Source organism: Perognathus longimembris, chromosome 18, assembly GCF_023159225.1.
Source record: "Perognathus longimembris pacificus isolate PPM17 chromosome 18, ASM2315922v1, whole genome shotgun sequence".
In the NCBI taxonomy this organism is placed as follows: domain Eukaryota; kingdom Metazoa; phylum Chordata; class Mammalia; order Rodentia; family Heteromyidae; genus Perognathus; species Perognathus longimembris.
The window spans coordinates 10,556,953-10,584,369 of record NC_063178.1 but is presented as its reverse complement, the minus strand read 5'-3'; the positions used below and the strand labels follow the sequence as shown (position 1 = coordinate 10,584,369).

The following is a 27,417-nucleotide window of genomic DNA, read 5'->3' as shown; positions in this document are numbered from 1 at the left end:
CCCTGCGCCTTAGGGGCAGATGATGGACACTGGCGGGGTTCTCTTTCACACGGGGGGGGGGGGGGGAGCAGGTGGGGCTCTGGCTCCCGCCCCCCTCGGGCGGGCAGCCTTCGGTGTGGCTGGCTCCTGGCGGCGGGGGATGACCCCCGTGTCCTCTTGCCCCCCCCTCCCCCGGGGGCTTGGGGACCCCCCTCCCCCCCGTGGCTCACAGGTTTTCCTTGAGCAGCCCCAGCTTGCGCAGCGCCTCCCGCCGCGCCTCCTCGCTGGAGCCCCGCCCGGAGAACTGCACGGTGACGCCCTGGGGCCGGAAGCCCGCCGCCCGGGGGAGCGAGCCCGCGCGCCTCCGGGCCCGGGGGTCGCAGTCCGGGGGCTGGGGCTCGTACAGGCTCCGGCTGGCGCCCTGGCGGGCCAGCTTGCCGGCCAGGGCCGGGTCGGGCCGGAAGGTGATGGTCTTCCCCGTGGGGACGAAGGCGCTGGGCTCGCTTTTCAGCGCCTCGTGGATGCTCGGGAAGCCGTTGGCCAGCTCGGTCTGCACGGCCCGGGACTGCTGCCCGCCGGCCGGGCCGGGCCTGCCGGGCTCCGGGGCGTCGCCGCGCGGGGCCCGGCCCTCCCCCGCGTACGAGACGCCGTTGATGTTGGCCAGGACCTGGGCCTTGCGCTCCTGCACGTTGACCGCGGCCTTGGAGATGGTCTTGTTGAAGTCCTTCCCCGAGCTGATGGTCACGCTGATGTTGCTGGGGAAGCGGGGGGTCTTGGGGGCCGGCGGGGCCGGGTGTCTGTGCCACAGGGGGTGGTCCCCGTTCCGAGGGGCCGCGCATGCCAGGGTCCTCCAGTCTGCAGGCCTGCCTTCCTTCCAGGGGGACGCGGGAGAGAGGGCCTCACTTCCTGCCAGCTTCTCGGACATTTTCTGGGCAATCACGAGGGGTGTGGGGATGGATCGAGGCAGCTTTGGGTGCTCGGAGGGAGGAGCGGGGCCGAGCAGCTCCTTCCTGGGGGGTGCTGGCTCCAGGACGCTGGGCAGGGCCGGGGGCTGAGCGGGGGGTTCGGGGTCCCTGGACTCTGACGCTGGGGGAGGCTCAGCGTCTTGTTTCCCGCCGTTAAGGTCAGGGACATGCTCCTTGCCTGCAGGCTCTGTCCCTGAAAAGCACGGGAGAAAATGCATTAGCTTCCACCTAAGTAAAAGTGATTATGTCCTAGCTGCTCAGGAGGCTGAGCTCTGAGGATCATGGTTCAAAGCCAGCCCAGGCAGCCAAGTCCACGAGACCTGGGTGGTTAATTTGAGATATTAACCACCAAAAAGCTAGAAGTGGAGCTGTGGCTCATGAGAGAGTGCTACACTTGAACAAAAAACCTAAGGGACAGTGACCAGGCCCTGAGTTTAAGCCCCGGGATTCACACAGACACACAGACACACACACACACACACACACACACACACACACACACAGTAAATGTATGGCATTCCTGTCTACTGAACTCAGTGGCGACCACTGTAACTGCCACTCTCCTCTCCCATTTCTCAGACTGTGACAGAAATCAGCTCATTATTCTCATGGCCACAGGCTGATAACCAGCAGATCCATGATGCCAAAAGCCAGCAGCGAGCACTCGCTGCCACACTGGGGCCTGAGGAGGGGACTGAGGAGCTGGAAAGTTGTGTGCACACACCACCAACTCCAGAGACCTAGAACAGGTGTGGGAGCCTTTTATCTGCCAAGGTGCCAGGGGCCATTGGATATTTATAATCTCATTCAGGGCCATACATCATTATCATCACAGGCCAATGGGCGCGGGCAGCCAGTGAGAGGCACATGATATCGTGTAGGCCAGTGGGTGAGGGAAGCCAATGAGAGACACATGACGTCATAGGCCAGTGGGAAAGGGCAGCCAATGAGAAACACTGATTTCCAGTGCCCGATGTTCCCATACCTGACCAAGAGGAAGGATTCAGGCTGTGCCAGGGGCCTTAAATGTACCACAGAGGTACTGGCCAGCCCTGGTGGCATTCGGTGGCCTGCCTGGGGACTCCACTGTGCCCTCTGCTTCACTGCTTCTTCTGTGCACCTGTCCTGGGTTCCAAAACCATAACCCATGTCCTTTTATCTCTATATCTGTGCAGCATCACACAGTGCCAGCCACAGAGAGACACTGGCCACAGCTATAAAAATATCACATTAGAAAAGGGGTGGGGGGCTGCTGGGTGCTGACGCCTGTAATCCTAGCAACTCAGGATGCTGAGAAATGAGGATCTCGGTTCAAAGCTAACTCTGGCAGGAAAGTCAATTGGCGTTGAGCAAAAAAGCTCAGGGACAGCACCCAGGCCCTGAATTCAATATGACCAACCAAAAAACAAATCAAAAGACCAGTGCATAGGTGCTTTCAAAAACTGCTTTCTAGCCAGGTATTCGTGGCTCACATCTGTAATCCTAGCTACTCTGGAGAATGAGAGCTGAGGAGTGTGCTTCAAAGACAGCCCAGATGGGCTGGGGATATGGCCTAGTGGCAAGAGAGCTTGCCTTGTATACATGAGGTCCTGGGTTCAATTCCCCAACACCACATATACAGAAAACGGCCAGAGGTGGCGCTGTGGCTCAAGTGGCAGAGTGCTAGCCTTGAGCAAAAAGAAGCCAGAGACAGTGCTCAGGCCCTGAGTTCAAGCCCCAGGACTGGCCAAGAAAAAAAAAAAGCCAGCCCAGGCAGGAAAATCCACTCTTGTCTCCAACAAACTACCAAAAGACTGGAGGTGGAGCCGTGGCTCAAGTGGCAGAGTGTTAGCCTTGTGCAAGAGAAAGGCTGAAGGGCAGTGCCCAGGACTGGGACAAAACAAAAACTATTTTCTTTGGCCCCATTTTGTTATCTGATCTTTATAAAGGGTCAGCTCACTAGTTCTAATTTCTTTTAGGAACACTGCTTCAAAGCAGAAACTTTTTTTGCATAAAAATGCAAAATGCACTCGTCACTTTTCTGAAGGGGTGACTAGAGAGCCAACTATTCTTAGTCGTAACTGCCGGCTAGGGAATTCTGAATTAGATATACAGCCTGGCTGAAAAGCAACACAAATGCACCCACATATTCTCACAGGCTTCTAGCTTCTATCAAACAAGAGTGGATTAGAACAGCAGGGCCCAGGCAGGTCTCTCTCGTTTCTTCCCTAGCCTTCCAAATGCGCCCTGCCACGTTTGTGCTCCCTGTTCTTTCAGGCCAGGAGGAAACAAGTGGCCAGTGTCTCTGTGTCACTTCCCTCCAGTTCCACACGACTCGGTGGCAGCGGGACCCCGGGCTGCCCCTTACCTGCTGTGTGGAGTGCGTCTGGGAGGCGCTGGCCTTCGCCGGCTCTGGGTCCTGGCTGCACGAGGTCGATGACCTCTCCCGGCTCCCAGGGACTGGCGGGGCTCTCGGCGGGAGTGTGTGGGGAAGGGCAGCGGACGCCCCCATCGCCCAGCGCTGTCTCCTCCAAGTCGTCTGCCAGGGAATCGAGAGTCTCCTCAAAGAACAGGATGACGTCCTTCTCCTCGTGGGTGAGGTACTTCAGGCTCTCGTCGTCATCCTGGAAGGCAGGTCAGGAGATTGGGAATGGAAGTGACACGCGATCAGATAAAGCCCTGGCAAGCAAGCTGTTGCACGCTGCAAGTTCCCACTGACAAGTTGTCACCATTTTACCTGCATGAAAACCGCTGTTATCAAGGTAGGAAACACAAGGCCTGCTGGGCATCAGTGGCTCACGCCTGTAATCCTAGCTACCGAGGAGGCTGAGATCTGAGGATCACAGTTCAAAGCCAGCCTGGGCAGGAAAGTCTGAGATTCTTATCTCCAATGAACCACCAAAAATCTATTGTTAACGTTATATTGAAAGTTCTAGGTGAATTTCCTTTGGTGTACGCCACGTGGCTACTGTATATGTTTTTGGTACACTGGGTATTGTATATATGCCTACCTGATCTAGGGAAGGGAAAGGAAAACGAGGGTGTAAGATATCACAAGAAATGTTCTCACTGCCCTATTATGTAACTACCCCTTTTGCACAACACCTTGTCAACAAAATTTAATTGATAAAAATAAATAAATAAATCTGGAAGTGGAGCTGTAGTTCAAGCGGTAGAGCGCTAGCTTTGAGGGAAGAAGCTAAAGAACCACACTCAGGGCCTGAGTTCAAGCTCCAGGCCTAGTACAAAACAAAAACATGAGCCATCTAGGGAAATGAATCCATTTGTGTTCTCTCCTCTTTTGTCTCTTACTGTGACCTTCCTTGCACAGTGCTTCAGGAGGGTTATGCATGGTGTGTGTGTGCGTGTATGTGTGTGTGTGCACTCAAGGATGTGCATTGGGACTGGGGCTTGGACTCTGGGCCTCAGGCTCTCAGCTTTTTCATTCATGGTGCTTTACTACTTGAGGCATGCTTCCAGCCTCACATTTTGCTGTTTGACTGCAGATGGAGTCTCCCTAACCCTTGATCCTCCAATCTCAGCCTGCTGAGTAGCTAGGATTGCAGGGGGGAGCCACCAGTGCCCGGCTATGCCTGGCTTTTGGAGTTTGCCTTGCTTTGGCCTGGGGCTGGGCCTAGCTTCCTCACAGAGTGCTTGCTTAGCATGCACAAGACCTTGGGTTCCCTGCCCAACACCACACAAGTAAAATAAACACGCATACTGGCTTAAAACAAACCTTTGGCTCAAGACACAGGCTATTTTCCCACGTTACAAGAGGGACAAAACAAGAATGGGCTCTAAACCCAGGGCTAATCCAGCCTCAAAGCGGGCCGGCCCCACGTGAGATTTCATCTAGAAAATAAGCTTAGGAGGCGCCTCCCTACACCTACCATGCCGGGCGCTGTGGCAAAGGGCTCCCAGCACGCGGGTGAGTGGCTCGGCCGGCTCTGAGGTTGGGAAGCTTAATCCAACTGCGGCAATGGCTGAACCACAATGTAAATGTACACAAGCCATTCAATCATTTATTCTATCTATACTTTATGTGAATTAATAAAGACATAAAACGGTGCCCATCTAGAAGTTTCTGTCATGTACTTATTGCGCAGATCAGATCAAACACAGATCAGTTCCTTATGGTGCAAACGGACAAAACCCTGTCTTTTGGCTGTGAAATGAACAGTATGCAATTATCATCTGTAGCCACCATGGGAGGCAAGAGCACACCAGGACTTCCCTAGCATTCGGCGAGCACTGGCCAGTCTTTTCTCGCCTCCCCTCACCCCTTTCCCCAGCCTCTGCTTACAACTTGAATGGGTCCAGTCTGAGTGAGACCATGGGCTACATCTCTTTCTGTGCCTGGCTTGTGACCCCAAACGTAGCAGTCCCCATCCAGTTCTATGCACGTTGTTGCAAGTGACAGCATTGCATTCTTTTTTTAATGGCTTGGTGTACAGGTGCCACGTTTTCCTTACCCATTTATTAGATGACGGTTGTTCCCATTTCTTTCATTTTTGCTTTGGGTTGGTTTGTTTTCAGGTAGGGTCTTGAACTAATGCTTCTGTCTCTGGCGTGGGAGTGCTAGACCTTGAAGAGATCTCATGACACTCAGCTCACCCATTTTTTTTTCTTAATTGTCAAGGTGTGATACATAGGGGTTACACATTCATACGAAGCTCATCCATTTCTTACTTTCTGTGGCCTGTGCTGTAATGGGCACGGGAGTGCGGATGTCTCTAGGATGCGCTGATGTCATTTCCTCTGAACCGGGAGCGCGTGTCATTGCTGGATCAGGTGGAAGTTCTATTTTAATACTGTGAGGAATCGTCATACTGGCTTTTGAACGAGGGCTCCCTCCCCTCCACCTCCTCGCCAGCCCTTGACGTCTCCAGTCTTCTTCTGCTTGGGGTGAGGCAGGGGCTCATTATGGTTTTCATTTCCCTGGTGATTAGTGATGCTGACTGCTTCTTTCTCATACACCTGTGAGCCATTTGTATGCTTGCCTTTGAGAAATGTCTATTTAAGGTCTATTGCCTCCTCCCTCCCCCCATTTTGGCCAGATTATTTTCTTTTTACTATTGAATTTTTGGAGTTCCTTATATATTCTAGATATCAACTCCTTGTGAGATACATACTTTCCAAATATTTTTTCCCTTCTCTCAGTTGTCTCTGCACTGTTACTTCCTTTGTGGCACACAAGGTTTTTGGTTTGATGTAATTCCATTTAGCTAGTTTTGCTTTTGCTTCATTGGCTTTTAAAAAGTCTTATCCAACCCCTCCCCCTCCCACCTATTGCAATGTCCTGATGGATTATATCCCCTGTGGGTTCTTCCAGAAGTTTCATGGTTTCAGGTCTTGTATTTAAGTGCTTAACTCATTTTGAACTGAGTGTGGTGGTAGGCTTATAATCCTAGCATGAAGGAGGCAGAGGCAAGAGGATTGTGAGTTTGAGGCCAGTCTGGGTTATGTATTCTGTGTGTGTGTGCGTGTGCGCGCACATTCTAATACTAGGACTTGAACCCAGGGCCTGGGCACTGTCCCTTAGCTAGGCTATCGGCAATCTCAACCTCTTGAGTAGCTAGGATTACAGGTGTAAGCCATCAGCACCTGGCATGTATCTTGTCTTAAGAAACAAACAAATAGGGAGGGGGAAAGAGGGAGGAGGTAACAAACAGTATAAGAAATGTATCCAATGCCTAACGTATGAAACTGTAACCTCTCTGTACATCACTTTGACAATAAATAAGAAAAAAAAAAGGAACAAATAAAGCCGGGTGCTGGTGCCTCACACCTGTAATCCTAGCTACTTAGGAGGCTGACATCTAAGGACTGTGGCTCAAAGCCAGCCCAGGCAGAAAAGTCTCTATGAGACTCTTAACCTCAACTACCCACTCAAAAACTGGAAATGGCATTGTGGCTCAAGTGGTACAGTGCTAGCCTTTAGCACATTGAGGCTCAGGGACAATGTGCAGGCTCTGAGTTCAAGCCCCACAACTGACAGAAAAGAAAAAAAAAGAAACAAACAAGTGTACTTGGAGTTGATTTTTGTAGCTAAGGAGAGGTGGGAGCCAGCTTCCTTCTTTGCAGATCCAATTTTCTCAGTACTAGTTATTGAAAACTCTCTACTTTTGCTAATCTAATGTATGTTTTGAGAAACTTCGTTGGAAATTGGCTTCCTGAGGCTCAGATCTCAGCCTCTGAAGTAGCTAGGATTACAGGCATAAGCCACCTGCCTGGCTCTATTTACGTTTACACGAGATACACAGAAAAGTCATGTAGCACAAACCAAGCTAGAGAAGAATCCAGATAACAGCTATCTGGCCTCCAGAAGAGGTCACAGTGCAGTGCAGTACTTAGCACAATTAATATACACTAATAACTTTTAAAAGGGTAGATTACAAACTTTTTAAGTGAAGGCTAGCAATATTTATAAAAGTCAACAAATGCTGACATTTTTATGTTAGAACAGATTTGGGACACGAGGTTCTTTGAGAGGTAAGCAGAGGATATTACAGAGAGAATTCAAAACAAAACAAACACTATCAAAGCTTTTGGTAGTTCAAAAGGCCTGAGAAGGCTTAAAATACACTAAGTCAAACACCTGTGGGTCACACCTGTAATACTAGCTATTCAGGAGACTGAGACCTGAGAACCATAGTTCGAAGCCAGCCTGGGCAGGGACGTCTGTGAGACTCTGACCTCCAATTAAGCGGCAGAGTGCTGCTAGCCGTGAGCAAAAAGGCTCAGGGACAGCACCAGGCCCTGAGTTGAAGCTCCAGTTCCAACACAAACACAGAAAAACACACTATAATAACCCCTTAAAAACCTTAAAAAAAAACAACAAAAAACTACTGACTCTTGCTCCTGTAGTTCTTAGACTGTCCTTTCATTTTTCTTTCTAACCAAGATATTGAATTATCTGCAGACTGAGACAATTTAGCAACTTCTTGTGAAGGATCTGAAAGCTAAGTAGAACTGACACATGTATTAAGACCAAAAATATAAAAATGCTGCTGCTGGCTGAGGATAAGGCAGGCATTAAGAGCTAGTGGGGCCTTGTGATCAAGTAGGGTGCTGGGTGTCTGTCTTCAGAGTCTGATCCAATGCTCACACATTCTTTTTGCATAGACACCCAAATTATTTCCCCACCATGTGAACAGAGCTTTACTGGTTTGACCATCTAAGTTGATGAGAGCCCACAGAAGCTGAAATAGACTAAAGGTGGAGAGAAGATACACATAGCTTTAAATTCGGGGTCTACCTGGGCCCACTCAGAAGAGACCATAGCACGCATGGCCTTTGCTCACTTGGATCAAGGGTTTAATTGTGGTTATTTCGAACTACACATTGCTGTCATTTTTTTACTATGGCTAACTTAAACCTGTACTTCTGGCAGGACAGGGAAATAAACAAACCAGAGAGGAATGGTAATGAGGATGGTTTTAATTACAGAACTGAAGAGGGATTATTACTGGGCTCCGGGCTGCCTCCAAGTTCTCTAAGTGGGCAGGGCTGATGTCCACCTCAACGGCTCTCCAGCCACGGCGCCTATAGGAGCTGTTGCTTGAGACAGCCACACACAAAAGTGGGGCATTCCACATGTTCTGAGAGCTTTAAGGCACACTGGCCTGTCTTTACACACTCTGTCCTGAGGCTGTATTATGTGTTCCTAACCAGGTTACAAGCAGGTTTTACTCATTTCTGGTACACAGGAAGCCTTCAGCAGTGTCTACTGCACAGAAGACAAGCCATGCGGCCACGTCGTGCACCTGTTTTGCTTGTGGCTCACTGCAGGCTAGAAGCCAGGGCTGACAGGACCTGCATCTCCTTCCTCGCGCCTCTGGTGTTTCTTCTGGAAATCTCACAACATATACCCAGGACACCATCTGGTCTTCGGTACCCTCTGCTTGCTTTACATCCTTGTTCTATGACCAATGGGCAGGGCCATGAGACATGGATGCTCTGGAGAAGGAAGGGATTAGCTCACAAATTGACATCTGTCTGACTATAGGCACATCCTGGGGTTTAAGAGCCACAGTAATCAAGGGAGGTTCAAGACAGTTCATCAAACTAGGCACTAGGGGCTCAAGCCTATCACCCTAGCTACCCAGGACACTAAGATTGGAGGATCCTGGTTCCAAACCAACCCAGGAAGACAAATCTAAGAGTCTTTTGGATTTGGCTAACTAACCAGCAAAAATCCAGAAGCAGAGGTGTGGCTCTAGCGGTAGAGCACCAGGCCTTGAGCAAAAAAACTTAAGAGTATGAGGAGGGGTTGGGGATTTAGCTCAGTGGAAGAGCACTTGCCTGGCAAGTGCAAGGTCCTGAGTTCAGTCCTCAGGCTCTGGGAGGAAAAAAAAAAAAGAATGTTAGGAGCTGGGTGCTGGTGGCTTATGACTTAACAACTCAGGGGGATCTAAGAATCACAGTTCAAAGCTAGCCTGGGGCTCTTACCTCTAATCAAACACCAAAAAACTAGAGTAGAGCCATGACTCAAAGTGGTAGAGTGTTAGCCTTAAGCACAAAAGCTCAGGGATGGCACCCAGGCCCTGAGTTCTAGCCCCATGGGGGTGGGGGGAGTGTGAGGCCCTAAATTCAAGCCCCAGGACTGGTACACACACACACACACACACACACACACACACACACACACACACACGATAGCTCTTTAAGTGCTGGGACTCACTGAAAAGCACACAGTGGGTTGGGATGTGTGGCTGTTTCTGGCTCTAAGTCAGAGATCCCATGAACAGAAGGTATGCTGGAATGTCCCAATCCTGCCTTTAAAGAAGCGCACGTGACTGCTCACCTGGGAAGGTGGCTCAGCGGTAGAGGGCTCGCCTTGCATGCATGGAGCCCTGGGTTCGATTCTCAGCACCACATACACAGAAAAAGAAGTGCACATGGAGTGACAGGCCTTCAGGATAACTATGGAGTGGGGAAGGCATGAAGAGATTCCGGCTCTCTCTAGCTGGGCAAATGCGAGACTGTGGTGCAGGAAGCACCCGCTGTGCCTTGGGGCAGAACAGGCTTCAGGAATGCGTTCAGTCAGAACCCAAGACACTGGCACGAGGCAGCATTCTGTCCCGGGTGGTGACATTCTGGGTGGTTGGTGAAATGGCACAAATATTTAGACACCTGCGTGCAGAGGTTAAGCAAACAGGTAACCCAATCTCCCGGGCTCCGCTGAGCAGCGCCGACGGCTGCCGTGCGCGGCCGGCTCTGAACCCCCTCGAAGGGCAGCCGCTCCCCCCGCCAGACACCAGCTCGGAGGCAAACCACCTCTCTTCACTTTCAAAGGGAAAATACATATTCATGTATTCTAGAATTTGGCAATTGGGTTCAGATTGTATTTATTGCTTTCTAGAAAATGCTGGGAGGAAGAAATCCTTATGAGGAAAACAAACAAATGCAGCAGTGGTACTCACCAGACACCGTTGAAGATGAACTATAAAACTTGGGGGGGGGGAGATGGCGGGGGAACCAGGAGAGAGGGAAGGAAGTGGTGGCCATTGTCATTAACTGACTTATGACACTATAACCCCTCTGGACGTCACCTTTATAATAACAAGTTTAAAAGTATGTATTTAAACAAAACCCACCAACACACCAGCTCTTTTAAAGAAATAAGACGGTGTGCAGGGCCTTGTTAGAGCAGCCTGAGTCATAATGCTGGCCACAGGGGCCTTAGGGCACAGGGCCCTGGGGGGGTGGCCTTCTGTCCTCTTACCATTTGTGATCAAAGACAAACAAGTTAGACAAGTACTGATAAGAGAAAGACTCCGGTGGACCCGAAGTGGGGGCAGGTGGCGGCAGGAGGGGGCTCTGGGAAGAGAGAGGCCGGTGGGAAGTCCTGCGTTGGCAGGGGTGGAGGCTCCTCCCTCCCCCTTCTCCTACGTCAGAAGCTAAAAGCCAGTGGTGAGGAAGAGTTCAGCTGAGAGCCCGAGGGCGAGGCTCACACCCCTGGGATTATGAGTATCCTGAATGTCTCATCTTCAGAGATTGCCTACTTCCCAAAGAAGAAAGCAATTGAAGACGGGCAAGGACTTGCTTTAGGATTTATAGAGAAATGAGCCAGGCGCTGGTGGCTCGTGCCTATAATCCTAACTATCGGGAGGCTGAGATGTGAGGATCTCAGCCCAGGCAGGAAAGCCCATAGACTAGAAACGACCAAGAAAGCCCGCACTGGAGCTAAGGCTCACGTAGCAGAGCGTTAGCCTTGAGTAGAAAAGCTCAGGGACGGCACTCAGGCCCTGAGTTCAAGCACCATGACTGACACACACAGACACGCAAAAGGAATGTCTAGAGAAATGACTGCGATGATGAAAGGCCAGCCCGGTGCAGCCCGGACACCAGGGGTCTTCTGCGGGGTGCAGTCCAGGTTCAGAGGCACCCCGAGTTCTCGGCTTAAGCTAGAGATTTGCTCTGTGCTGCGGGCAGCAAAGGCATGGAAACCCCCACTCACCAGAGAGAACGTTCTGGATTGAGCACGGCTGCGGCTCCCCACAGTGCTACCGCCGCCGCTCTCGTCTCTGGGTCTGCAGCTGGGTGACATGTCGGCGTCCATGTCTGAGGAGCCGGGTTTCTGGTGGTTCACAGGCATCCCCACAGAAGCTGGGCCAGGCGGATCACAGCGGGCGGGGGAGGGGCTGGCCTCCCATTCTGAGCTTTTGAGCCACAGAAGGACTTCTAGAGAAATGGAGACAGAACGGCATCGGTCACTGAGCCAAGGCAGGTTAGTCCCTAGTCCTCAAAGCTGGAGGGTCGAACTACGGTCCATCGGTGGGATAAAGGGTCAGCCATCTCTCCTTCCATCATTACCCATTCTGAAGGTGTAAGAGGAATTGAATTTAAATTTTTTGTTGCCAGTCCTGGGGTTTGAACTCAGGGACTGGGTGCTGTTCCCGAGGTGTTTTGTTTTGTTTTGTTTTCTCAAGGCTAGCACTTCTGCCACTTGAGCCATAGCACCACATCTGGACATTTTTGGTGCCTAACTGGAGATAAGAGTCTCATGGACTTTCTGGCCTGGGCTGGTTCCAAACCATGATCCTCAAACCTTAGACTCCTGAGTAACCAGGATAACAGGTGTGAGCCATTGACCAGATATAAGAGTCATTTTTTAAGAAAAGATGAATGCACTACAAATGACTCACAATGTTCTAGCCTCGAGCTCTTGCTTGGCTTTTTCACTCATGGCTGACCACTGAGCCAGGTGGCAGAATCGTGCTCTGCCATTGAGCTATGCCTCTACTTTTTGGATTTTTGCTTGTTAACTGGAGATTAAGAGTCACATGAATTTGTCTGTTTGGGCTAGCTCAGAACCATGATTCTTAGATGTCAGCTTTCTGAGTAGCTAGGATTTTAGGCCTCGCTTTTCCAACCCTGTTACCTGGAAATACAGCTCAGCTCCTGAACAGTTAAGTATCATAAAATGTTCTAGAACACCAAAAGTGACTAATAGGAATAGACCTCCTATTGATTAATATTAACAGATATATGCATTTGTAGAAAAAGTCCAATCAGTATTGAACACCTTTAGCGGGACTTTGTTATTGAAGAGTTGAAAAATTATTATGAGGGGGCTGGGAATATGGCCTACTGGTAGAGTTCTTGCCTCGAAAAATTATTATGAAAACCTTCTTAGAGAAATCCTGTAACCATATCTGTTAAAAAAAAAAGAACACTTAAAAATATATAGTTTACTCCATTTCTCTTGTAGGAAAATCAATTCAAGGAATAAGAAGGTTCTGAGCATTTATACTTTTGGTAAGTTATTATTATTCCAAGTAGTAAAAACAATTTTTAAGAGATTGAAAAATTTTGTCTTAAAATTCATTCAATAATCGGAGAGCCTCAACAGTCACACAGAGTTCATATGAAAATCTAAATAGCGCCAACAGTGTGGCACTCAGAAACATAGTTATCGATGTCAATCTCCACTGTGCTCCGTCCCACAAATCCAAAGCCGAATCTGTCCGAAAGGCCTTGGGACAGGGCTGGTGTGGGGCTAAGTGGGACAGAGCCCGCTGATTGGCTGGAGCAGCTCGTGTGGGTGGGACAGGCTGTTGGATGGCCCAGGTCAGGGCCTAGAGGGCATTGCTTGGAGTGTGGTAATGGGCGGGCCACACCTTGCCAGAGTCCTCCTCCTTTTTCCCTGTGTTGCTGTTACTTTCAAAGTTGCAAAACTCTTAACATTTAGACTGTCCGTGAAGCCATTTTCTTGAAAGACTTGGAGGAAAAAACATAAGCCAGGGGGCAGGGGGTGGTGGGAAAGGAAGAACCAACCTTGATTTTTATATCCCTCCCAGCCATAAAGCGTCAATCATCTCTGATCTCTCGGGAATTTGTGGTTCTTTAGGAAAACAGACTTGCAGAGGAGGCTGCCGTGGACAGACAGCAAGTCTCCGGAAGGGGAGGGCGGGGGGGGCAGGGGGGAGCCTTCTGCCCCAGCCTGCCCCCGGGGAGGGGCACCCAGTCACTGATGCCTGAGCCCAGGACACAGGCCGGCCAGACTGCCGGACTCAGTGATGTGTCGGGAGGGTCATGACCGCTTTACAATGGCCACTTGTGCAACCGATCCAGGGTTTGTTGTTTGGGTTTGTAAACAGTACACATTCTAAAACGTGAGCAGCGAGGCCGGAGTCGGGGGCAGGCCCCGCCCAGCAGGACGAACCTGACTCTTCCCAAGGGGCAGGGCGGGCGTCACGGAGCCATCCCAACCCCTGGCAGGCTGAAGGGGCAGAAATCGGGCCACCAGGACCCGCTTTCCTCTCCATTTCCTCTGTTTGTGTTTCAGTGTTTATTGGAAACTTCCTTTTTAATTTTTTTTGGCAATGTCTATTTTATCCCTTTGAGCAAAGAAAATAATGAGGTTAAGATCCCCCAAAGGTCACGCAATCTTCCTGCGTCTGTGACTGCCCGGCTGGGTCAGGCAGCGGGGACATCTGTGGGAAGGTTCTGGGAGATATGTGGGGTGTGGTCCCGGGGCCAGGGAACCCCAACATGAGCGCACTGGAGTGAAGAGAAAAGCAGCTTCTGCTCTTAGACCCTGGGCTTTCCAGAAAGATCTAGCATGGCCTAGATGGTGTGCACATAGCAGGCCATACACAGAGCCACAATCAGGTACTAGAATCAAGGACCTAGTGTGTATGCACCAACAGCTCTGGGTGTGCAAATCCCTCAGCTGGACTGAGCTGGTCCTCAGAGCTGCCACACCCCAAACGCAAGCCCCACAGTCTCAGGCAGCCCCCAGCCCTGGAGTTCCCCCTCGCAGGGGCAGGAACTCCCCCTTTTTTTTCTGCCAAGGGCTATCTGGATATTTATCACACCATTACGAGCTATACAACATTATCAATACAGCAGGGCGCTGGTGGCTCACACCTGTAATCCTAGCTACTCAGGAGGCCGAGATCCGAGGATTATGGTTTGAAGCCAGAAGCAGGAAGCAAAGCCCAAGAGACTCTTATCTCCAATTAACCACCAAAAAAGCTGGGAGGGGGGCTCTGGCTTAAGTGGTGGAGTGCTAACCCTTACCCACAAAAGCTCAGGGACAACGCCCAGGCCTTGAGTTCAAGCCCCAGGACCAGCACACACATACACACAAAGAAAGTAGAGCAAGGTGACAAATGCCTGTCACCGCCATGGCATCTCGAAGTGCTGGCTTTCCACTCTTCCTACACTTTTGCGGGAGTCTCCAGCTGGATTCGCCTTGCCACACGGCTTTGATGTTGCCAATTTAAAGCGGTGAGCTTTAACCCATCCACTAGGCATCAGCCATGGAACTGGAGCACGTATCACCCATTAGAATGCTATAAACATGCTGGAGGTAAAGGTCATTTTCATAGGACTGGCTTCTGGTAGCAGCAGCTGGGTTGCTGCATGGTGCTAAGAAGTTAACCCGACCTCTGACCTCTGACCTCCAAACTCTGCTCCTCTGCCTGCTATGGAAATCTGTCTTCAAAGACCATTAGGAGATGAAGAATACCCACTACCCTGTATCTTGTATCAAGATAGCGTAAGGAGACCTGCTGGAAACTTGCAGAACATGGGGTGAGAGTGGAACATGGAACAGGAACGAGTGATGAATGTAATAGATCCAGCTGTGCAATACCACAGTGGCGCCGACCAATCAACAGCCCCCTAACAAAACTGAACCGTGGGGATGTAAAACAGGACAGAAGGAGCGAAAATATACTTCAACTCCTTTATACAGGTTTATGAAAACAGAACAATGAAACCCACTGATGTTGTTTTCAGAAAAGGAGAAACGGTAGAGGAGGGAGAGCGGTGAGGGAGTGAATCTGATCAGGGAACACTGGGAAGGAAAACACGGATACGGCAGAATGAAATCCCCTTGTTCAACAGATGCGAAGAAGACATTTAAAAGAACATATATAGCCAGATGCCAGTGGCTCGTGCCTGTAATCCCAGCTAGCTAGCTACTCAGGAAGCTGAGATCTGAGGATCACGGTACAAAGCCAGCTTGGGCAGGAAAGTCCATGAGACCCTTAACTCCAATAAACTACTCAGAAAAGGCTAGAGGTGATACTGTGGCTCAGGTGCTAGAGTGCTAGCCTCAAGGACAAAGAGGCTCAGGGACAGTACTCAGACCCTGAGTTCAAGCCCCACAGTAGGATATGTATATAGTGTATGGGGCGGGGGGGGAGGTCCTGGAGCTTGAACTCAGGGACCAGGTGCTGTCCCTGAGATTTTTTTGCTCAAGGCAAATGCTCTACTATTTTGCGCTACAGCTCTACTTGTGGTTTTCTGGTGGTTAGTTGGAGATAAGTCTCACAGACTTTCTGGCTGGCTCCATATCATGATCCTCAGATCTCAGTCTCCAGAGAATCAGCTAGTATTACAGGCATGAGCCACTAGTGCCCAGCTAAGAAAGTGTGTTTTCAAGAACAAGGGCTACATAGTGTGGAAAATGTAAGCTTTTAGAAGGCCTGTTTCATCTGAAATATGTATATATATTTTTATATATGTGTGTATATACACACACACATATATACACACACATCACATACAAATGTAAAATTGTGAAGGTTAAAACTGTTGAAAATATATACAATGAATTTTAAAATGTTTGCAGGAAAAACCAGGAAGTTTGGTTGTGTTCTAAAGAAGAGCCCAGACACTGACCTCTTGGTTTGTTCCCAGCAATGAAGAAAACAAAAGCAACAACAAACAAAACCAGAAAAGCAAAATGCCTGCTACCAATAGACCTCTATTAAAAGTGGAGTTTCAGGAAGGAAAAATCCCAGGTGGGAGAAAAAGAGAAAGAATGCTGACCAGTGCACATGGCAGACATAAGTGAACGCAGACTCCGACTATCCAACTGCGGCTTTGTTTTCTGAAATCAGCTATGTAGAACTAGCAGACAAAACAACCTAACTGCACATGGAAACAATGGAGAGCTGTGTTTCAAGGATGATAAAAATGCCCATTAACTTTTAAATTTTATTAGCCTTTATGTTAGGATTCACAAGGAAACCATGAAAAAAAACCTGAACTGGAATAGTCAACATCTAAACCACAAAGGAAATCTCATTCCAAGCCAGGTGTGGTGATGCACGCCTGTAATTTCAGCACTCTGGAGGTTGAAGCTGGAGGGCTGGAGATTTGAGGCCTATACGGTGATGTTCAGTCTTAACTCCTCCCCTCCAGAGAGAACATGAAAGCATCAGGTAACAAGCAAAGGAGTGGGGACCAGAAGAGGACAAATCAAAAGCACAAATTACAAGAAAAGCAAACATAAATGATGCAACTACATCTTAATGAAAAACAACCAAATTAAGAGAGAAAAAGTAACTGGATTTTTCTTAAAAGTATATGATGAAGCCAGACGTGTGTTTCGTAGGGCTGGGAGGATACCGAATGAGTAAAGTGCAGAGAGTAAGATTTCTTGCAAATGCTAATATAATAGAAAATTCAAATCATTGTAGCAAGATCAGACAAGAGAGACTCAAAATGGTAAAAAAATTACAATTGACCTTGCACATACTTACAACTAGTCTCAAAGATAATAACAATGAACATTGTAGGAGAGACTAGCAAACTTCTCTTGGCAACTGATCAAGTGACCAATTCAGTTAAGTTTAATCAACATTTACCACACACCATAAGCAACAACTTCATAATATACATTCCTTCAGCTGGGCGTGGTGGCTCGCGCCTGCAAACTCAGAACTCTTGAGGCTGAGACAAAGTGTAAGGTTATCCTGGTTATAAGGCCAGACACTGTCTCAACAGAAACAAACAAACAAACCCCCAACTCAAGTTCATAAGGAACACTTATGAATACCAATAGCACATCTAGCCACAAAGCAATTCTCAGAAAAACTAAAAAAAAAAATACTCTGCAATTAAGTTACACATCAGTAAAGATGAACTGGAAGAATCTGCGTGTGTGGTCATTAGGAACCCTTCCTCCCTCCCTCCGGTCTTCCCTCCCTTCTTTCCTCCTTCCTTCCCTTCTGTTTGAACTCAAGGCTTGAGTGCTGTCCCTGAGTCTCAAGGACTCTCTTGCCCTAGCTTTGAACTCTGATCCTCAGATCTCAGCCTCCTGAGAAGCTAGGATTATAGGAGTGAGCCACAGGTTCCTGGGTAGATATTTTTTCAAAAACCTAGAAAAACAATCTTGTCAAAGAAATGATCTCTAAAGCTATGTCCCTCTGGGTGAAAAAAATCCCAATATGATTTAATAGCCAAACTACTTTTAGAAAGATATGCTCTCCTTTTTCTTTTCTTTCTTTTTTTTTTTCTTTTTTTTTTTTTTTTTTGGCTCAACTGGGTTTGAACTTGGGAGCCTTGCACTTGCTAGGTTTGCTTGTTGGTTGGCGTTCTACCACTTGAATCACACCCCCATTCCTGCTTTTTGCTGGTTGCTTTGGAGATGCAGTCTAGCATTTTTTCCCCCCGCTCACTGGGGCTGGTCTCAAACCACGATCCTGCAGGCCTCACGGCCCTGTATGGCTAGGATTTCAGGCTTAAGATATGCTCTTTTTGACTTTCAAATCTCAAGAGAACAAGCGCTTTCCCAGAGGGAGGCTGCCACGCGCACATGTTTCCCTAAGGCTCCCAGACCGGCGCTTCGCCGGGATGTCACTCAAGGACGGACTGTGACTTTCTCGATTCCTGCCCGGTCAGTGGTGGCCCCCACGTGTGGGTAATTAGGGCTGCCCACTCCTGACCGGTGTCACTGGCTGAATTCCTAAGGGGGAACTGCACTGACCTTACTTTCCCATTATTTACTCCAATTAGGGCTTTAAATAGCCTTACACGACATTAGCTGTTTCCTTTTCCCCTAAAAAGGATTTATGGACGACGTGCACAGAGGCGGATGGGCGCGAGCTGTCCCGGGCCCCGGGTCTGCCCTCCCCTCCTGCCCAGCACCGTGGGACCCCCACGGACAGGAACCCGCCCAGCTGGCGGAAAAGGAGGACACAAGTACTTGTTGACCTACATTTCATTTTCTTGTTAAAAATAATATTTTTAGGTCAGAGACCAAGACTCGAACTCAGTACCTGATGCTTTTGCTCACTGGCTTGCACTCTATCAACTGGGCCATACCTACAACTCACCTTAAAAATGTTTCTTTTGGGGGCTGGGGATATGGCCTAGTGGCAAGAGTGCTTGCCTTGTATACATGAGGCCCTGGGTTCGATTCCCTAGCACCACATATACAGAAAACGGCCAGAAGTGGCGCTGTGGCTCAAGTGGCAGAGTGCTAGCCTTGAGCAAAAAGAAGCCAGGGACAGTGCTCAGGCCTTGAGTTCAAGGCCCAGGACTGGCCAAAAAAAAAAAAAAAGTTTCTTTTGCATGCGGGTACCATGGCTTGAACTCAGGCCCTCAGGCATGCTCCAGATGGTGCTCTGCCTCTTGAGCTGTGACTCCAGCCTAGTGTTTTGCTGGTTAATTCAAGATAAGTGTTTCAAGGACTTTTCTGCCCGGGATGGCTTCAAACCATGAAATATATTGAAATACATATATTTTACTCTTGTGATTGGATTCCCTATTAAAAAAACATAATAAGAGCTGGGTGCTAGAGACTCACACATGCTTATCTAGGCTACGCTAGAGGCTGAGATCCAAAGGATCAAAGGACCCATGTTCGAAGCCAGCCCAGGTTAAAAAAAAAAAAAAGTCTGAGAGATTTCATCTCTAAAACAGGCAGCAAAAAGCAGAGCTGGAGGCAAAGCTCGAGTAGGAGAGCACCAGTAGTAGAGCAAGCAAGCTGACTGAGCAAGTGCAAGGCTCTGAGTTCAAGCCACAGAAAGAAAAGAAGGGTTCCAGAAATAAATGTTCTCCCAGAGAACAGGGGCCCCTGTCCCAGCACGCAAGCAGAGCGCCCTGGGCTGCAGCGGGTGACGGCTTAGGAGTTTGAAGACGATGTGGTCAGGGATTTAGCTTCCTGCTCGTGGGAGTCTGCTTGCACTTCATTTTGTTTATTTGTTTGTGTTTGGTGCTGGGATGGCCCTGACACTCGGCCCCACTCCTCCACATTCGTAAATCCGGGGCCAAGAAAGCGCAGCGGGCCACTGAGCAGCCGGCCTGTAACCTCACCAACCACCTCGAAACTCAAACCGAAGCTAACATCCCAGTGAAGGCGACTCAGGAGCCAGGCGCCGGTGGCTCACACCTGTCATCCTCGCTACTCAAGTGGCTGAGATCTGAGGATCTCGGTTCCAAGCCAGCCCAGGCAGGAACGTCTGTGAGACGCTCATCTCCCAATTAACCACCAGAAAACCAGAAGTGGCGCTGTGGCTCCAGGTGGTAGAAGGCTAGCCTTGAGCTAAAGAGCTCAGCGACAGCACCCAGGCCCCGGAAGAAGAAATACACGATTGAAAATTTCAAATTTGGCCAACCAGGGCCACACATGATTAGATTGATTCTGATGCAGGTGCCTTTAACGGGGATCTAGCAGGATCGAATATTAGTAACTTTCTATGGTTAACCTAATATAGGTCATTAACATTGTAAAAAAAATAAATAAAGTTTGAGACAGGTATGGTCGTGCCTGCCTGTAATCCCAGCTACTCAGGAGGCTGGAGGCAGGAGGATCTTGAGTTCCAGGCCAGCCAGAGCAACATAGAAAGACCTTGTCTCAAAAAAAAAAATCTGTATCTATGACTGGGGGTATGGCACTTGCCTAGCATGCAGGGGATCCTGGGTTTGATCCTTAGTACTGAATTAAAAAAAATTAAGACAGCTACATAAGTAGTGAGGCATGCCTTTAGGCCTGGCTAATTTTGAGACAGGGTCTCACTTTGCAGCCTAGGCTGCCCTCAAACTCATGATCTTTCTATCTCAGCCTCCCCAATGCTGGGGTTACAGGTGTGTCCCACCATGCCCCACCTACCTCTAACCCTCACATCCTCCTCCTCCCTTCCTAGATGTGAGCATTCCTAAGTCCCAGCCTCATGGCAGCTGGGTTCTGCTCATGAGGTACCATGCCAATCTGAGGTGCCCCAGATTTCCTAAATTTCTCTATACTCCCAACCGGGCCTAGCACAATAGTGACTTCAGTCACTCGGTAGAACCTTCCAGCATCTGAGTCTTAATAGAAAATTGCAGAGGGGGGCATGAGGGACAAGGCAACAAACAGTACAAGAAATGTATCCAATGCCCAACGTATGATACTGTAACCTCTCTGTACATCAGTTTGATAATAAAAATTTGAGAAAAAAAAAAAGAAAATTGCAAATACCCCATCTTCAGAAGCAGCGCTGGACCAAGCTTACCCATTACACTCTAGAATAAAATACTGCCTTCCTTTCACACAAGGTCATCCCTTTAAGGAGTTTGTGCAAAATAAACCATTTAAATGCTTCCAGAGAGTTGGGTCTGAGAATGGGCTGGAAATATGGCCTAGTGGTAAAATGCTCGCCTCGTATACATGAGGCCCTGGGTTCGATTCCCCAGCCCCACATATATAGAAAATGGCCAGAAGTGGCACTGTGGCTCAAGTGGCAGAGTGCTAGCCTTGAGCAAAGAGAAGCCAGGGACAGTGCTCAGGCCCTGAGTTCAAGCCCCAGGAGTGGCCAAAAAGAAAAAAAAAAAGAAAAAGAAAGAAGTTTCAGTAATTTGGAATCTCAAGTTTTGAGATTTGAGAATGGCCTGCAAGCTTTGTTCATATCCCCAAGTTTACAGCCTAGGAAACTTGAGTCCCCTCAATTCTAGTGTGGCAAGGAATTGACAACTAATATTGTAAAAAAAAAACAACAACAAAAGAAAAGAAGTGTGGTGGTGGTGTGGTGGTATCCGCCTATAATCTCAGCTTCTGCTGCACCTGTTCATTTTGAACACGACAATGTAATTTGCACCTTGGTATGTGTCTCCTCCAGGGCTCAGCACAGGAGCTGCGGTGAATTGATGAACATTAAGAGAACTAAAATAAGCACTCGCCAGAAAATGGCCTCTTTGGAGAAGAAGCCTGGAAGGAGAAAGCAGAAAAATTGAAAATAATAATAATAAAATTTAAAAAACCAAAAGAAAAAGGGCTGTCAGGAGCATCATAGATGAAGTAAACCCTGTAAAAATAACTGCACTGAAACACAGGATTGGGGCAGCAAGAAGATCCTTTCTAGGTAGCACCTGGTAGACACTGTGCACACACAGTGTGTTTTTCCCATGAGTTCACACAGTGTCTGAGGCTTGATTTGTAAATGAAGCCCAGGAAGAGACGAATAAGAAAGAAATAGAACAATCATAACAAGCCATGTGAATGGGCTTTGCTGTCGCCCACTATAAACCCCACCCTCCTCCCTGCAGGGCAGGAGCTGTTTCCTGCAGGAACCCAAAGCTGGGGTGTGACTCGGTGGTATAGCACCCACTCAACCACTGCAAGGCCCTAAGTTCAAATCCCAGTCCAGTGAAAAGAAAGGGAAGGAAGAAGAGAGAGAAAGCAAGCCCAAAGAAGGAAGACATCTATCAATGGCCAACAAGCACATAAAAGGATTAGTCACGAGAGAAATGCAAATCAAAACCACAATGAGATTCTACTTCAGGCCTATTAGGATGAGCATAATTATCTCAATAGAAGAAAAATAATGAGTGTAGGGCAGGGATGTGGAGGAACTAGAACCTTCTTCTATTGCAGGTGGGAACGTCAGTGCCGTTGCCAGGGAATAAGGTTCCTCAACAGGTTAATCATAGAATTACCATGACTCAGGAGTTCTACTCTCATGTATGGACCCCAAAGAACTGAAAACAGGTATTCCAACAAAAATATGTACTAAAATATCCACAACAGCACTTTCAGCAAAGCCAAAAGGAGGGACAACCCAACAGCTATCAGCTGATCAACAAATAAAATAGACTTATACCTTCAATAGAATAGGATGCACCCCCTCAAAGGAATGGATACATGTTAAAACATGGATGAATCTTTAAAATATTACACTAAGTGAAAGAAACTAGAGACAAGAGGACACATGTTTTAAGATTCCTTTTATACGAATGTCTAGAACAGGCAAATCCAAAGACCAAGAGTGGATTAGCCCATGTTAAGAGACTAGGGGAGTTGGAGATTGAGTTCTCAGCAGGTGAGGGAGACACAAAGGTTCTGGGCTAGACAGGTTAAGGCCATGGGACCCCTACGAACGAATGTACTCAGTGTCTTCGCTGGCCTTGCTTCTTATGTAACCCATGCTGGCCTTGAACTTACAGTCTGGCATCAGCCTCCTAAGAGCTGGGATTACAGAAGGGCACAACCACATGTAGCTTCTTGTTTATTGTGTAGTCTACTACAATTAAAAGAAAAATGAGAATCAGGACCCTTGGGGCCCATGGTCAGCAGTAAGCGGTCTGCCCTCCCCTCCCCCCCACCACAAGGGCAATACACAGGAACACAAACCATCAGAGGAAAGAGCTCAAGGGAACACAAACCATCAGAGGAAAGAGCTCAAGTTCCGGGGAGCTGCTAGAATTCTGGCACCTTCTGCAGAGCCTTTGACATTGGCGGCTGTCCTACACAGCACAGATAAGATACGCTTGCGAGGATCCCCTCTGCCGGGCCAGCTCCACCCCAGCCCTTTCCTCCCTCCCCTGCCGCCTCCAGGTCCCAAGATCCAGCCAGGCAGTTATCTGACACTGGGAGAAGCTCCCAGTGTCTGAGAACTTGGGAAGCAGGACGGGGCATCTCCCAGCCTCTGATGAAGGCAGCTTGGTCCTATGGCTGTGATGTAGAAATGTCAGTAGCCTAGTGCTCATGGCTCACATCCGTCAGCCTAGCTACTCAGGAGGTTGAGATCTATGAGGACTGTGGTTTGAAGCCAGCCCAGGGAAGGAAAATCCAGAGAGACTCTTTTCTCCAATTAACCAGCAAAATGCTGAAAGTGGAGGTGTGGCTCAAGAGGTAGAGTGCCAAGAAGTAGCACCGTGACTTAAGTGGTAGAGTGCTAGCCTTGAGCGAAAGAGCTCAGGGGCAGCACCCAGGTCCAGAGCTCAAGCCCCAGGTCCAACCAAAACACACACAAAAAAGAGGTTTTAAAAAAAGAGGTAGAGAGAGAGAGAGAGAGAGAGAGAGAGAGACACACAGAGAGAGAGAGAGAGAGAGAGAGAAAGAGAGAGAGAGAGAGAGAGCAGGCACAAGAGCAGTCAGGGTCAGCACCATAGGTAGTCAACAGCTGACAAATATGGAGGAATGAATGAATGAACTCACCAGACCTGCACTAATGCCAAGCAGGCAAATGTTCACTGTAACAAGGTAGCTATGTAGTCAAACATACTCAAACCTTTTTTATTTTAATCATTTCATTCCTTTTCTAGCTCTCTCAATTAATCTAATTTTGAATTCCTGACTTCTATGAATGGAGAAATGAGTTATTTTTAAATGATGACCAACGTTTAAGGTGTGTTTTTTTTTTTTTTTTTTTAAGAGGCTCATTTGAAATGCTGGTCCAGGAAAAAGACACAGTCCTTTAAAAACGGCTGTTACCAGTCTGGCCAGAAACCACACAAGATTCCATACATACACTGTCAAGTTTGGCAAGCAGGAGGTGTTCATGCAACTTGCGCCCTTCTCACCCAATCCCAAGTAAACAGGGCATTTGTTTGTATTTCCACATGGGCTGCTAGAATGAAAATTCCTCCTCCACCTAGAAAATAACAATCTGTACTGTTCAGACACAGAATCCCGAGGGCATGAAATACATGGTGCTTAAAAAAAAAAAAGTATGAGTGTTTTTTAAATAAAGGTTTCTCTTGTAAGAAATATTTCCACCTGGTTTGGTGTGTCTTCTATGTCTTCCAGAAATCAAAGCTTTGTACAATACAAAGACATAATCAAACAAAATCCAGTAAAATTGTGGGGCCAGGAGGTGTTTTCTTCCTCTATTCCGTTCAGCAAAGACCGGGGACGGAGGAAAAACACAGACAAAATCAGTTTCCTTCATTCAACTCGGGCAGTTGAACCCAGTCGACTCAGGAAAAGAGTTAAGAAAGTTTTCCCGAGGTCAGTGCCTGCGGTTAAGGGGTGCAGGGGGCACCTTTCAAAAGCTAGATGCTTAAATTTAGGCGTGGTAAAACAATACTGGGAAACCTCAGAGCCTGGGAGGAATACTGGGGTTTATTCCTTATTAGCCACATTTTCTTCCGTTTTAATCCCTCCTGGCCCGGGGCAGATCTCACACATCCCCGTGATTCAATTACCTGGGGTGGGGGGTGGGGAGCTCGGGACCTCGGGCCGGCAGGTGGTTGCGACAAGGCCCAGGGGGGGACCCCCCCCCCGTGGGGGTCCCCGACACCTCCAACGACCTGGCCCCACGCCACGCGGGGGTCACCGATCCCCCGCCAACATGACCCACGCCCCGCGGGGGACCCCGATCCCCCGCCAACATGACCCACGCCCCGCGGGGGACCCCGACACCCCGCCAACAGGGCCCACGCCCCGCGGGGGTCACCGATCCCCCGCCAACATGACCCACACCCGGACACCCCGCCAATATGACCCACGCCCCGCGGGGGACCCCGACACCCCGCCAACAGGGCCCACGCCCCGCGGGGGACCCCGACACCTCCAATGACCGGAGCCGGGCACCGTGGCGCTCCTTGTTCCCCTCGCCCGGCTCCGGGGAGTGAGCGCGGAGTTTGGGGAGGGCGGTTGGTGGGCGCCCCAAGTTGATGAGAAAGCGCGCCGCCAACGCGGGGCCCCGGAGGAAGCCACGCCATTCCCCCCAGAACCCCGGCCCTAGGCTCGGCGACCTCGCTCCCCAACTTCAGAGGGAGGAGAGCCGGCGTGGAGGAGAGGGATCGCGGGGGACCCCGACCCCGCCGCTCCCGAGCCGCCCGGGCTCCGCACTTAAACTCACCCGGTGGGAGTCTGCTTCCCGGGACGGCAGGTGTCCACGCGGCCCGCGGCCCGAGCGCTCGCGCCGCCCGCCCGCCCGCAGCCAGCCCGCGACTCAGCGAGTCCCAGAGGCCGTCCGGGGCCCGCGGGTCTGCGCGCTCCTCCCGGCCCGGCGCGCTCCCGAGCCCGCGCGCCCCTCCCCGCTGCGCGCGCTCCCGAGCCCGCGCGCCCCTCCCCGCTGCGCGCGCTCCCGAGCCCGCGCGCCCCTCCCCGCTGCGCGCGCTCCCCGCCCGGCGCGCCCCTCCCCGTGCGCGCGCCCCTGCGCGCTCTTGGCCCAGCGCTCCCCCTTCCGGGCGTGCGCGCATCCCTGTCTCGCAGCGTTCCCAGGCTGGGGATGGAGGAGCTGGGGGGGGGGGGGGCGGGGGAGAGGTGCCGGTCCTCCGGGCACGCGCCGCGCGTGCCCGCGACATTTAAACGGCCACGCGGGACGCCCTAGCTGTTCCTGGCTCCAGGCGGGAGCGTGACAGTCCCCAGCTCGCCTTGGATTTCGGGGCGCTGAGCGGACTTCTCCCTGGCATGCTTCCCCCTTGGTTTTGTGCTTGACAGGCTCTCACTGGGCAGCCCTGGCTGGCCTTGAACTTCCAACGCTCCTGCCTCCGCTTCCAGAGTGCTGGGATTACATCCATGGACCACTTGGGTACACTGGAGAGATTTTTTTTTTAATTCGATGGTAACAATAACTGGCATTTATTGAACAGTCATATTCTCAGAGACGGCTTATCACATACACACATTTGTTTCCTGGATTTCCTTTTCACCCATCAATCTTTTTTTTTTAACTACTTAGTTTTTCTTTTTAATTGGATACAACGTTTATCCATAGTTGTGGGCCATGTATAGAATCGTGTAGCTTTCATATCCTGATATGAAAGGTAAGCCTATACCTCTCTGCAAACATTGCATCATTTCTGTGAGATGAACAGATACAAACCCCTCTTCTAGCTTTTTTTTTAAAGTCCTCTTGAGTTTTTATCTTCGTTTTGCAGGCAGGCAAAATTAGGGTCCTGAGAGCTGGAAGACTTCCCTTGAAGAGGTTTTGATCTCACTGTTGCTATTTTCTTCTTGCTATCACTGGAAATATCTAAGGCTAATAGCTACGTGGGGAAGACTTTGTAAGTGGGTGGAGGTTAATATTACCTTCTTACCAGTTGTTTCTACAAGGCAGAACCACTGGCTAGGGCGAGATGGAGCAAGGGCTGTGAGGTCTTATTAACTGAAGGCTTTGTGATCTACCCAAATGGCCGCCGTTCGATCAACCTTGATTCTCAAGAGTTTTCCCTCCATTTCTCAGAAAGCCAAGGAAGGAAGTGGCTAGCTGCACTTTATGACTGGGTCATTGTCACTGGCAGCCAGCAGGGCTGAGCCCAGTTCCCCAGTCTTGAGGTCACTTTTTTTTGCCCTCCTGCCTGATCAAAGGAAACCCTACCTTTTCTCTAATAACACAGTGGCTCCACCTAACTATCTGCATCTCTAATTAATGTTTACAAAGTGCTTTAATCTACCCAACATGACAGTTAATTAGGAAAGCATTATTATCCCCTTCTTTCAGGAGAAAATCAATTCTGATCATCACCAGTCCTTGGCAAACAGAAGGACAAGTTTGCTGCTTACATTTTTTTCCCTCTTCTTATATTTTCATCCCATATTGCGTTAAATACAAATGCACTTATCATGAGGTAATTTAAGTAAGAGTAAACACTATGGGTGAACAGTAACATAGGTAACCCATATCTTTAAACAATTTGGATCAAGAACTAAAAAAAACACATTTTGGTTCAATCTTCAGTAATAATAATAATAATAATGTATTTTGATACGTGTGCTTCCTGGATTGTTTTGCCTTGTATTCGTTGTTTTGCTTTGTTAGGGTTTTATGATGTAGCTTTGCTTTCAGGTGGATGAGGAGAATGATGTTGAAGGGTGAGGGGCTTAGGAGGACTGAAAGGGAGAGAAAAAGACAAAGAGGAAAGGCAGCAATGAGCGGGGGAGAAACAAGAGTTTGAGCCCAGAACGGTCAGGGGAAAAGAGGCCGCCCTGTAGCATTAACCAAAGCCTTGTGAGCCAGTGTAGACCTAGCCAGGGACTCAGCTAAACTATACTGAGCATGGGCTGGCTTCCAGCCCCATCCTTGTCAAGACCTAAACA

At 49.3% G+C, this 27,417-nt stretch overlaps 1 protein-coding gene across 1 annotated transcript; it reads right to left on the bottom strand.

The window, feature by feature from the left end:
- Nucleotides 1–205: 205 nt before the first annotated feature.
- Proser2 (proline and serine rich 2) lies at nt 206–25,352 on the bottom strand. The gene is made up of 4 exons (XM_048367821.1): nt 25,235–25,352; nt 11,386–11,609; nt 3,292–3,547; nt 206–1,137 (listed from the first exon to the last, which is right to left on the bottom strand). The coding sequence occupies exons 2-4, from the start codon at nt 11,521–11,523 to the stop codon at nt 206–208; spliced, it is 1,326 nt and encodes a 441-aa protein (XP_048223778.1). The 5' UTR covers nt 11,524–11,609; nt 25,235–25,352.
- Between the last annotated feature and the right edge of the window lie 2,065 nt (nt 25,353–27,417).

Excerpts from the sequence above, each read along its gene's own strand:
- Proser2 (XM_048367821.1), bottom strand. The coding sequence starts at position 11,523 with ATGCCTGTGAACCACCAGAAACCCGGCTCCTCAGACATGGACGCCGAC. Across the intron at positions 3,548-11,385 it reads AATCCAGAACGTTCTCTCTG|GATGACGACGAGAGCCTGAA; the intron begins GTGAGTGGGGGT and ends CCTGCCTTCCAG. Across the intron at positions 1,138-3,291 it reads AGACGCACTCCACACAGCAG|GGACAGAGCCTGCAGGCAAG; the intron begins GTAAGGGGCAGC and ends CGTGCTTTTCAG.